The 13,677-nt window shown below is 34.1% G+C and overlaps 1 protein-coding gene across 2 annotated transcripts in view; it reads left to right on the plus strand.

Moving 5' to 3' along the window:
* The window catches only part of SLC36A4 (solute carrier family 36 member 4), a 44,230-nt gene extending 31,120 nt beyond the window's left edge, over positions 1-13,110 (plus strand). For both annotated transcript variants that reach the window (XM_057749588.1, XM_057749589.1), the window contains exons 10-11: positions 4,177-4,346; positions 9,531-13,110. In XM_057749588.1, the coding sequence (XP_057605571.1) occupies positions 4,177-4,346; positions 9,531-9,838 (478 nt within the window). In that variant the 3' untranslated portion in view covers positions 9,839-13,110. The remainder of the gene's footprint in view (positions 1-4,176; positions 4,347-9,530) is intronic.
* Positions 13,111-13,677: the final 567 nt, after the last annotated feature.

Here is a 13,677-nt window from a genome sequence, read left to right on the forward strand (position 1 = left end):
CGGATTCTTAACCACTGCGCCACCTAGGAAGCCCAAACACCTGCTTTTTATTTAGAAGAGGAAAGTCTTGTATCCTAAGAAACAAAAATCTGGGAAAAGCAGGAAAGTGTGTCAAGATACTCTCCTTTAGAAAACTTCTGCTGAGTAACCCTTTCTCATTGTGGATATATGCCTTTTGTGGCCTATAGTCTTTTTCTTTATGGTCTGCAGCTGGGACAGTTAAAATCCTAGCCATGGCTGAGGGTTACTGGAGAGGAGATGCCTGTCTGTTATAGTGATAGTCTTCCAAAATGAGAAGTTTGGACTAGAATAGTCATGGGTTATATCTAAGACTCCTTTCTTGAAATGCTATGCATGAGTGTCCCCCCACTGCCACCCCATGCTTGAGTCAGTAGGCCCACCAGTTTAGAGAATATGCAGTGTACTCTCTGTTGGCTGGGTACGAAAGCTAATGACTGTTATGAGAACTCAGGGAACCCATAGCTTCTAGCTGTGGGAAGCTGTAAAGGGCTTTTGATGCCACATTGACTTAAAGTCTCAGAGCTCATATGGGGTATTTCTACAAGAAAAGACTGAATTAGAAAGCAGCCCCAGAATAAAGCAAGTATGGATTAGAGAGTCTCCAAGGTATTATTTATTACCCTCAGTCCTAGTGAGGCATCATCTTTTAAAACTAGTTATGAATAATATTGTTCAGGTTATTGCAGTTAGCTGTTGAAGTAAAGGGTATGTTTTAAAGGTGACAATGAAGTAAATTCACGATTCTGAGCTAGAACATTAGCACCTTGAGGGCAGGAACCCTGCATCTTCTGGGCTCGTCATGCATCTCCGCAATCCAGCACATTACTCAGCGCTCTAAGAGGCCCTTCGTAAACGTTTGTTAAATAGTATTCTAGGCATAAAAGCGTTTCCCTTGTTACTAGTAGTCTTAGTTGAATGATGTTTTAGCAGTGGTTTTCTAAGATTTCCACTAAAGTAACCCAAATAGCAGACACACTTCTACTAAGCGATGTCAAGCATTTTAGGTTTTCATATAGACAAACATTTAGAAGCAGTTAGGTGACTTCTGCTGTCGCACACGTGGCATTCTCTGTGAAGCACACTGGATAGGGAAAATTCAACCAAAAATAGGAAAGAAGCATATAAGAACAGGGAAGGTATGGAGTAGATATTTTAATTTATTTAGATAATTGAACTGGGACTTCATTTCCCCCCCTGAAACAGAATAAACCTTAAGTCTGAGCTCATGTTTGTAGCACACAGGAACCAGGAGGCTGAATATTCTAGGAAATAAAGCTGACAAATAGTGGCAGATAATCAAGCTATGTCCTAATTGATCCTACCAGGCAATCAGGGAGTTTGAACTCTGGCAATGAACTCTGAGGAGTTTGTTACCTAAGATGAAAATATTTAGGCAAGAATGGACTCACCGAGAGGCACAGTAAATAAAGAAGTAGAGAAATAAATTTAAAGAAACTGGAAAAAGAAGATTTGTATATTTCTGGACTATTCCCTCTGTCCTTTCCCTCAGAAATTGTTAATGATTTTCTCCCAATATTAAAGTTGCCTGTATCTAGGAATCCTGGCCCAAACAGCCTCTGCTTTTCCTTTCCTCTGCCTGTCATTTTTTTCCCTCACAGTGAATATTATTAAATTTAAAATGAGGGGCATGTGTCAAATTCATTTTTCATCTAACAGATATTTATTATATGCATTTTATTTACTAGGCACTGTAGCCAGGCACTGGAGATACAGCAGTGAACAGATACACGTCTCTTCCTCATGGTGCTTACAGCCTAGTGAGCATACCAGTCAGTCTAGTGATGAACACCAGATAACCCTAGTTGTCTTTTTTTTTTTTTGGCTTAGAATGAGATGAGGTTCTTGGTCAGGATTGTAGCTAGTTCTCAAAAAGACTTCTTGACAGAGCTTAACCCTTGAGATTCTTGACAATTGTCCAAGAGGGAAAGTGAGTTATTAGATTCTTTCCAAGAGTAGCTTCTGTATTCAACTTTGAGAGAAAGCAAATCAGTCAACCACTTATTTCCCAGGTTAGCGTTAAAAAAATTAAGATCTTCATATCTGTAAATTTAGGTTAAGCATTGATTTGTTAGCCACTGTGGGGAAAAGAATAGAAACACTGCAGTTTTTGAAATCCTATTTTCAAAACTTATGTTTTCACTGGAACACTTAGTTGTTTTCTCCCCCATGGTTCTATATATTGACTACAAAATAATTATTTGAAAAATGTATTTCTTTTCTTTACTAAGATATTACATTTTTTGCTACCAGTATAACAGACTTTGTTTTCAAGCAAGAGTCATTTTATTTTTGAAGTATTTTTATTTGTGATATTGATTAGATGTGGTTTCTAAGAATCACCTATCCATACCCATTTTTGTTCATGAATATTAATTTCATTAATATTTAATAAGTATCTATCCCCTGTAAGTGCATATACAGAGAAGAATAAAACATAGCCTCTAACTTTCAAGAACTTTGGCACTGAGGTTTTTTTTGTTTTTGTGTTTTGAAGACTTTTTTTTCTTTTTAAAATTTTTGTCTGTACCCCACGGCATGTGGGATCTTAGTTCTCCAGCCAGGGATCAAACCCACACCCCCTGCACTGGAAGACAGTCTTAACCACTGGACCACCAGGGAAGTTCCTGGCAGTGAGTTTTAAAATACCTTTTAATGTGCACCATATGTTATTTAAAAGTTGCTTTGTGTTCTTATATATCATCAAAATAAATTTGTATCACTTTAAGCAGGTTTTTAATCCTTTTGAGAGACAGTTTACTGGGTAGATTCTTCTTTCAGCTCTTCATTTCTAAAACTTGGTACATATGGCAGTTACCACAGATACGAGCTTAAAACTGAAATGAAAACGAAGGTTGATAATATACAGAAAAGTCGAGTATAGAAAAATAGAGTGCTTGAAAATATAGATATCAAACATAGAAGTTAGTGGGTTCTTAAGAAAGAAGTAAAAGTGGAATAGTTGATTTTAAAAGATTATAGTGCTTCTCTTAAACATTCTTGTTTCTGTATTACTCTTTGGTAGATGATTAGCAAATATACCAGCTTCTAAAAGACCCAAACCATTTTATTTCCCGTATTTACTGTGTGTAGCACCAAATGATAGTAATTACATATAATTAATATTACTGAATGGTACTAATAATAACCTATACAATTTATTTTATATCAGAAAAGTAATTATATGCATAATGATATATTTTTAGATATATCTTTAATCATATTGTAAAAACATGTAAGTTAAAAGAATTAGAAAAATAGGAATGTTGTAATAATAAACTAAGGATATTTACTTAATTCTCTGCAATTACATATCAGAGTATATGAAGCAGTCTTTTGGTTATTTTGTACATTTCAATAGCTTGACCATTTGTATTTAAACTTTAAGCATCAAGCTGAGAAATATATCTTGAGATAATTTTAAAATTAAGATTGTATTTTTGCTGGCCCTAAGACATTCCTTCTTTAATTATGCTGTTTGTGGTACTTTCAAATCTATTTCTACTCAGCTTTCTTCCTTCCTCCTTCACTCCTGTGATGAATACATTATAGAAGGAAACTTAGCAAATTCCTTCTTGCTTGGTGAAAGTTTAGGTAACTGTTTATAATCTTGACATATAAGTGGTACTAAGCAGTATTTGTCTTTTGCTGGCTTATTTCACTTAGCATAATGCCTGCCAAGTTCTTGCAAGTTGTTATCTTAATACAAATCTAATTTTCTTTTTGTTTTTAATGACTTAAATAAACAGAGAATAGGTTGGTGGTTGCCAGGCACTGGTGGGTGGGGAAAAAGAAGAGAGTTTGGTAAAAGGATATAAACTTTCAATTAAAAGATGAATAAGGTCTGAGGATCTAATGTATAACATGGTGATTATGTTTGATATGTGTTGCATAATTGAAATTTGCTAAGAGAGTAAAATCAAAGTGTTATCGCCAAAACAGAAAAAAAAAAAAAGGCAAATACGTGAGGTGATGGATATGTTTGTTAATTCGTTCTGTTGTGGGAATTCTTTCACAATGTATACATATATCAAGTCATCACGTTGTAGACTTTGAATGTATTATAATTGTATTGGTCAGTTATACCTCGTAAAGCTGGAAATAAAAGAATGACTAAATGTCAACATTTTTTAACAGGTTGTATCAATCAGTGAAAATTCTGTATTCCTTTGGCATCTTTGTGACATATTCAATTCAGTTCTATGTTCCAGCAGAGATAATTATCCCTGTGATCACATCTAAATTTCATGCTAAATGGAAGCAAGTCTGTGAATTTGCAATAAGGTCCTTCTTGGTTATTATTACTTGTAAGTATCACTGCATATTTACATCATAATGATTTTTATTGTTGAAATTCTTATAATGAAGTTACTTAAAGTATATTTTTTATAATTTTAAAACAGTCTTTCACCTACCTGGGATACATTTTGGTTTAAAATTCTGTTACTCGACTGCTATAGAAGAACAGAAACCAAATCCTATCACACTTCAAACAACTAATCAGATTATTATTTTGGAAATGACATCACTCATGATTGAAATATAAGTCTATGTAAATCAGATGCATAAGTGACCCCTTATATTGTTGATACACATTTTACTTTGGTTTTCTAGTTTTCCTCAAGTTTTTTGTATCTGTTAACTTTTGTATATTTAACATTTTAACTCTCCGTGACTACCTTTTCTGTTTTGGTCTTTAATAATTTCAGTGGCTTATTTTACTTATTATTTGAGGGAGTGTATATAATCTCTTATTAAAGTTTCACATTATAAAATGCCTCTACAAGGTGGAATTAATGATGGAGACTCATGGAGAGTGAGCTTGAGTTTGGTACAGTGGAAAGAGTGTGAGTTTTATAGTCATACTTACCTGACGGTTCAAACTCAGGCCTTCCCACTTACTTGCTGGTGTCTTCAGGTAGGTTACAAACCATCTTTGAGTCCTTCTTTCCTCAAGTATGAAACGAAGATGAGACATTTAAAAAAAAAACAAAGTACTTAGAAGTTATCATCATCGTTATTGTCACCACTTTTGCTATAACCACAAATAGAAAGGTGACTACAACACTGAACTAACTAATGAGATTGCCTAGAATGATACCAGGGACCAGATTACTGGTGATTGGGGAACAAGCGGCTCTGGAAATTCTATAGAAGATATGAATAACCATCTTGGCCCATTCAAGGTTAGAGAATGGTAGAACTGGAAATTCTGGGCAACTCTGTAAATTACATTGAGCAGCTTGGGGTGGAGCTTATGCCTAGATTTAAAGAATTGGGTGTATTACATTTTGTTCAAATAAAAAGCAAAACTTGGAAAATTATCTGAAACTTATTTTTCAAAGCAATCATTTAAATGAAATATGTCAACTCATAAGGGAAATCACATTCAGGAATGAAGTCAGTAAGCCCATACTTTGATGACTAATGAAACATTCAGAAGGCAAAAGTTATTTTAAAACATTTTGGAATATTTTTTACACATTGCTTTTATTGACATTTTGACAACTGTACTAAACAAAAAGACTTATTTCAGTCAAAGTCCTTTTATTAATAGATGTAAGACAGTTCTATTCTGAAAGTATATATCCTTTTAGAGTTGGTTACTGAATTTTAACAGCTCCATCCATTTCTGCACATTGGCTGCTGTTGTTATGTTGAGCTGCCTGTCTGTTGAGGTACAGCCCATACTGCACATCTGCTACCAGGGTTTATTACCAGAAGCCAGGGCTTTTCCTCAGGAGCTGAGTTCATGGCACAGAGGACTGCAGCTTTTTCTTTGCTGCTTCTTTCTTTTAGTTAAAAATAGGGAAACCTACGTAACCATATGTGAGGACTATATTCACAGCATACTTTGGACAAAGAGAACACAGACCATGCCATATTCTGTCCTACTTCATTGAAACACGTCATTGGATACTGAGCTTCATTTATGTCTTTGGCACATCCTTCCAAATTAAAGTAAAAGCCAACTGGTATTTATGACAGGACTGTTATGACTCCATTCTTCAAAACACCTGAAAAGATTCTGGGTCAGACTCTTTATTGAGGAACGTGTGGGGAGCTGAGGGGACCTTATCCTGTCCGTAGAGCAGGCTGTGCAGCACTAGCCTTGAGTGGAGGCTCAGCTAGGTTCGCATGTTTCAGTGTTCCATAATCCTTTCTAAGTATTAAATCCACGTTTGCAGGACGGGTCTTCAAAGTAGTGGGTTCATCAGCTTGGATTATATGTCCAAGTCTCCATTTAACATTTGTATCACCATTTCACGGTATCTTCTTGGTGGAATTCAAACGCTTGAAAGGATGCGTCAGACTCTTACCTGCTACATAGGCATCACACAAGTGACGGAGAAGAATGGATAGAAACCGGCCAAAGGCCACCTTGGGCTACAATAAGTGTCTTTTATCAATATTTTAAAAGCAAACCTGTAGAAAAAGCTGTTAAATTTTGATTTGAGACCAGTATTTTGATTCCCTGTTTGAATTGAACCTGTAGAGTATGTTAAATACTACTTATTTCTGTTATTGTCCAATTTATTGATCTTTCTAGTATTTCTCATTTGAAAAGCCCTTGGATTTGAGGGTATACTTTCTCCCTTTAGTAAACTATGACTACACAAAGCATAAATCTTTGGTAGTTTGTAGAATACTAAGAAAACATACTAAAATCCTTCATTTAAGTTAGTTGTCACAGCAGATGAGAAAACCTACTATTCTGTACCCTAATATTCTATCTTAGAGTCAGTAGGTACATGGAGAAAACCATTCACTCTTTGTGTCATTAAAATTTGTGTGCTAGAGTGTTTCTCACAGTTTTGTTGTTGATGTAATATCAAGTATTTTATTTTTTTCTCTGATATATCTGCTTTCACCATTTAGATGCAAAAACTGGACTGAAATAGGCTTTTTTTTTCTCATGTTAGAGGAAGCTTTGTACCTTAAGGATACATTCTTTTTCTCTATAATATAGTTTCGGGAAATAATGAATAAGCTTAATTAGTATTTAATAGATATATTCATAATAACTGTCTGTAAATGACATGGGGCAAGCTATTTAAACTGTCCTTATCCCAAGAACTGTTTTTGTGATTTTTGAGTTCTTCTATGTCAGATTTGCCTCTTCTTTGTCTACTAATAACATTATCAAATAACATTTCAAGCCATTTTTTACTCACAAATATCTATTGGTTATATAATATTTGAAGAATAACTGATAAATTTCATGATTTAAAATCATTTGATAAGTGGAATTTTAGTCTAAATGAATAAATTCTAAAATACTATAGTGTTCCTCCACATGGTTTTCCAACAATATTTCACTTGATTTACTAGTAACAGCTTGGAATATTGGAAAACACTGATGATGAAAAGTAGATTCCAAAATGAAAAGCTCTTCAGATGACAAGCTTGTAGTCATGTTTGTGTGGTTGTCCTTTTAAATACTGCCACCTACTGTAAGTAGGGGAAGCATGTCTCCACAAAATGGATATAGTCAGTGAATTTGGGGTTCTAATTTTGTTTGAGAGTTATGCTTTATAGTTCCCTTGAGAGAAATGTTAAAAGGAAGTAGCACACATCCGTTAAACAGGGGTCCTTTATAAAGTATTTCTAGTTTAGAGTTCCACATTCTTCAAATTCAGTTATTTTACTTAGGAAAGTTTATTGTACTTCAGTCTTGTAGGTGTGTAGCTACGTTTATGATTTCAAAATAATTTTTAGGGTTTTAGCTTTCATAATAATTTAAATAAAAAGTGGTAAATAATTGTGGTTCTAAGAAATATGGTGGCTCCAAATTAGTCCCACATCCTCTCTAAATTTAAACATTGAGAGGCACAAAGAGAATAGGGGAGGGGAAAAAAAATCATAAACTAAAAATTAAGACGTGAAGAACCCAGTAGACTGCAAACTCAAGACTTAATTACAAAGAGCATGGATTAAATTATATATACCACAGAAAGTTCAGTAAGAGACAAAGACACAGAAAAAAGAAAAGCAAAAGGAGGTAAGCTTAGAAATAAAAGAGAGGGATAACAAAGATAAGAGAGAAAACTGATACCTTTTGAAGACAAGTAAAGGAAAGGCAACACATAGAGTCCACACAGCCAGAACTGTGGTTATGCAGTCACGTGTGGTGGCAGTGGTGATAGAGTTGTCACAGCTTGCATGTGAGCAAACTCAGCTGTTATTTCTGATGTCAACTCCAACCCTCAACAAATCATTCAATGAACCATTTAAGGACAATTTGGAGAAAGAATATGAGTCTTGATTTTTGCAAACCTTCTTTGATATTTGGTAAGATAAAGATAAGATCAAGAAAGTGCCAGGTCAAAACTTGCAGAAAACTTGACAGTAGCTTGGAATAAAATCCTTTTGGCAATAGTGGTGCATTATTTTTTTTTTTTAACTTTTCATTTTGAAATAACTTAGAAAAGTTGTAAAAGAAAGTAGAATTACCATAAACTCTTTACTCAGTTTCCTTGAATGTTAACAGCTTACATACCACAATGCAATGATTAAAACCAGGAAATTAACATTCATACAGTGCTGCTACCTAATCTATAGACCTTATTTTGACTTTGCCAGTTTTCCTTTTTTCTGATCTAGGAGCCAGTCCAAGGTCCCACTTGAATTTAGTTGTCCTGTCTACTTAGTCTCTTCCAGTCTTGAGAGTTATCTTTATTTACCTTGACGTCTTTGAAGTGTCAGTAATTTTGTAGAATTTCCTTCAGTGTGGATTTGTATGATGCTTTCTCATGATTAGGTTCAAGTTAAGCATTTTTAACAAGAAATCCACAGGTGATGCTTTGCACCTCTCAATACATCACATCGTGGCATCAGTATGTCTTATTACTGGTGATGTTAACTTTGATCACTTGGTTAAGGTGGTGTCCGTTAGATGTCTCCGCTGTGAAGGTACTCTTTTTCCCTTTATAATTAATAAATATCTTGTAGGGAGATATCCTGTTCTCATCACCGTTTTTGCCCACTAATTTTAGCATCTTTCAGTTATTTTTCCAACAACAGTTATTACTGTGGTGTTTGCTTAATAATGATTTTCTGTTCCCATTGTTTCTTCTATTTTGGTTAATTGGAATTCTAATGTAAGGAATAGCTATCTCTTCTCTCTCATTTACCTAATGATTTATTTATATCGCACCACCCCAGGTTTCGTGCTTTGTAGAATGAGCAATATGGCAGAGTAATGAAAATGCATTCTTCACCCAGAATTTCATAGCAAAAATTAAAAGTTGTTTATGTAAGAAACTCTTGTTGAGAAGTCAGAATCCGAGAAATATCACTCATTGTTTTGGTTTCTTTTTTTTGTTTTCTTTTTTAGCTCAGAACAAAATAGGACAGATTCTTCCACAAACAATAGTTTAGTAGTGCCTACTTGCATCAATTAATTTTAATATATTGAAAGTATCTACAGTTAGTATTCACGTAAGTATTAAGTATTTACATAAGAAAAATGTGTATTTTCCATTTTCTAGGTGCTGGAGCAATTCTCATTCCTCGTTTAGACATCGTGCTTTCCTTTGTTGGAGCTGTGAGCAGCAGCACATTGGCCCTGACCCTGCCGCCTCTGGTTGAAATTCTCACGTTTTCTAAGGAACACTACAATATATGGATGGTCCTGAAGAATATTTCTATCGCGTTCACTGGAGTTCTTGGTTTCTTGTTAGGTACATATGTAACTGTTGAAGAAATTATTTATCCTACTCCCAGAGTTATCGCTGGCACTCCACAAAGTCCCTCTTTAAATTTGAATTCGACATGCTTTACGTCTGGTTTGAAATAGTAGAAGCAGAATTATGAGTCTCACGTCTGAAAATGATTAAAATAAGAACCAGTAGAACACATCACCATATACTTAAAAACTGTTTCTTTTGGCACAGCATTGATATTTTGGCAGTAAGTTATAATTCTTTACCAGTGCTAATAAACTACGACGGATTCTTGGTTTTACGTATTAGCAGTAATTTCAAAAATTTTAGTTTTGAAGACTGAAAAAATTGAAATGTTAAAAAAAATTAAAGAATAGAAACGATTCTTTTATTCTTCACTCAGTCAGAAATACTTTAACCAAGATTCTCTCTTTTACCTCCATTCTACTCTTTTGCCACCCAGTTGAGGAGAGAACAGGGTTTCAACAGTAAGAGAATTAAAGAAGGTGTAGGTGACTAAAATCTCACCATGCCAATGAATTTCAAAGTATACTTTGTATGTAATGTAGAAATATCTCGATTATGTTTTTATTAGAGAGCCAAGTACTTACTTTTACCCCCTGGAAGTTTAGAGAACTCTCATTAGCCATAATGAGAAATGAGCATCAGAAAATCCCCCAAACCAGAATTATTTTTACACTATTCTTTTAGCTGATTTTCATAATGAAAACCAAGAGGCACTGTGCAACATCCTCACTTAGTGTTTCAACCAAATTTGAAAGAGACTTTAAGGGTATCCAATACAAATTCCTTTTTTTTTTTTTACCTGAGGAAATGGACACCCAGGATGGTTAAGTAACTTGATCAAGACCACTCAGCCATGAGATCAAGAGAACCTGATCTTTTGATTCCCAGTCCAGGATTTTTTTTTTTTTTTTTTTTTTGTTTGTTTTGTTTTGTTCTTTTTTTTTATTTTATTTTATTTTTTTTATTATTATTATTTTATTTTTTTTTTTGGGGGGTACACCAGGTTCAATCAACTGTTTTTATACACATATCCCCATATTCCCTCCCTTCCTTGACGCCCCCCCCTCGAGTCCCCCCCACCCTCCCTGCCCCAGTCCTCTAAGGCATCTTCCATCCTCGAGTTGCCCAGTCCAGGATTTTTTATCTTTCACTTTCATCCTAGAAAAAGAATAAATTGTGTTCAGTTTAACTTCAGTATTAAGCCTATTTAATTACATTTTAATACTTTGTAAGTCATGATCTTTGACAAGTATATGTGACCTGAGCAGAAAGGGAACTCTAAAAAGCCTGCACTACAGCCATGTAAGCCTCAACATGGGAAAGAAGTGGTGCTTTTTAAACAGAATAGAAACACCTTGGTGGTTTAACTGCTGGCTGGTAGAAGGTGCCCAGCTGTCCTGTGTGTGGATTCAGCTCTCCTTATTGTATATTCCTTTCTAGGTTTGTAGGCACCATCTTTCCTAATGGCAAAAAATAGAGATCTGACACAATACAGGACTTGAGCACTCTTTCCAGCCTCATGGCTTTCCTTATCATAGATTTCTATTGATCTGAATGGGCAGAATAAGAGAAAGCGATTCAGGCTTAGGAAAAATCAAGACAGTAGTAAACTCTGCTAAATACTGAGACGCTCCAGGCTTCTTCCAGAGAAATACCTTCTTTTCCTCTGTATTCTTCAAGTCCAGTTATTAACCAAAACAAAGAATCCCAATAGGCATGGAATATGAAAATGGTTAAGTTTAAAACTAAGAATCTTGATATTTTTTCATATTTTAAAACTCATTGAACTTTTTAGTCAGGTTGGCGATACTCTAATTTGTTTTGTTTTTAATTTGAAAGAGTTTTATTGAGATATAATTGACATATAATAAATTGCATATATTTAAAGTGTACAATTTGATATTTTTTCTTATTAGTTATCTATTTTATACATATTAGTGTATATATATCAATCCCAATCTCCCAATTCATCCCACTCTAATTTGTAATACTTAAGATATCACCACAATCACTGACTGTAGTATATATATTCTATATTTTTATATGTAAATGTTAGTTCAAGTATTTTTTTGCTTAAATCATTGTCATCGATTATAATCCTAAAGATATATCAGAAGCTTTATTTTGGTACAAATTCTTAAGAATCAAAACTTTTTAAAAAACATTTGCATTGAGAATCACCAATAATTGTTTCTTACACTTTTATGTCAAATCTGTTATGTTGAACCTTTAGTCATGGGAGAATGCGGAAGAAGTTATAGGAAAAGTAATTGTCATTGAAACTAGTGTTATATAATCTTGACTCTAATAGTAAATTAGGTGGGGTTTTTTTAGTGTATAACTTGGTATAAAGTGACTTGAAAACTATTATTTAATACAAAGCACTATTAGGTTTTTGTCAGCTGTCTTCAGATAATATTTCTAGTCTGTGTGAAATTTTATTTTTATACTTTTGCCTTTGTTTATTTTCCTTATGGAATTTACCAAATTTAATGAAATTTCAAATGGTTGATCATAGCAATATGTAAATTTTAAATTCAGTGAACAAGTGTTGAGTACATTATCAACCAGGCTTCCTTAAGCAGTGAGTGCTGACTTGACATCCAGTACTCAATTCACTAAATTATCAGTACTTTAAATACAAGAGAAAAGTTGAAATGCAGAAAGGAAGAGGGGCTAAGAAGGAAGAGAGTAGTTTTAACTCTTAACAAGAAATACTATTTAGGTGTATAAATGCACTCTTATTTAGGGATTTTTGATGATATGTTTTATTTGCAAAAAATCAGGCAATATTTTTCCTCTGAAAATTTAGTTTTAATGAGTCATAACATTTTCTAAAGATTCTTGGAGAAGATACTTTGATTAAACCAGCTGTTGATTTTATTTGGGGACCTAGAAAAATGAGAGTGATTGCACCTGTCAAATTTTGTATCCAGTATCTTTGATCCATTACATTATGGCTTAAATGTAATTCATCTGCCACCACAGTAAAGCACCCTCTTCTCTGACAGCTAATCAGGTGCCTATGAGCCTTTTCTGCTACTGGAGTGGGGGAGAGAAAGGAAAGCTTTATTCACCTCTGATGACCTCTAAGTCAGTCATCACTGTTTCCTTACACTCAAAAAGGTTTCACCAGTTTCAGAGTCAACTTGTCAAAACAGTGACTCTCAGACCTTTATTTTTTATCAGAGAATCTTCTTTTCCCCACAGGGCCAGGTTTCTCCACAATTGAAGAAATAAGACCTAGTTTTTTCTTAAAGACCAATTTGTATCGTGTTACCAAATGAAAAAAAGTACTGTGTTAGCAAATGCCACATTATGTTTTAATTCTGTCCTCTCTGGATTCTCCTCTATTAATAAACAGTTTCTGCCTCTTGTCTATGTGATGCACTTAACATTTTTGTAAGCATTTTATGCAGTGTGCATGTTGTAAATGTCCTAACATGGCCTAATTTCATTCAGTATTTTTGTAATAGTTACAGAAAAGATCTCTAACTATAAAGTACTATACAGATATTAATTGGGATAGTAAATGAAGTTCTACATTAGTGCCATGTCCAGCTGTGGACATGCTTACTCTAGCTTAACTGTGGCATCTCCTCTGGGACTGACATGCCAGAGATGGCAGTACAGCAGCTGAGTAAGTACATTTGTTTACTGATAATATGTACCTACTCCTTTCTTCACTTGAAAGGGAGAAGATACGTAATAGAGCTAATGGAAATAATAAATACAATTATTTAAGTGATACCAGTAGCTCAGTGAATGTTTTCTGTTTAGAAAATAATTTAACAAAAATATTGACCATTGATACTATAAAATGAGTTTTTAAAAAATGAGTATTTTAATCTTTTTTGGCTCAACTAGCTTCTCTTTCGTAAGAAAATTTGAGAGACCTTAATCTAAAAGGCATAACAAGATACTTCCTAACACTAAACGGTTGACT

Source organism: Hippopotamus amphibius, chromosome 9 (genome assembly GCF_030028045.1).
Source record: "Hippopotamus amphibius kiboko isolate mHipAmp2 chromosome 9, mHipAmp2.hap2, whole genome shotgun sequence".
Classification (NCBI taxonomy): domain Eukaryota; kingdom Metazoa; phylum Chordata; class Mammalia; order Artiodactyla; family Hippopotamidae; genus Hippopotamus; species Hippopotamus amphibius.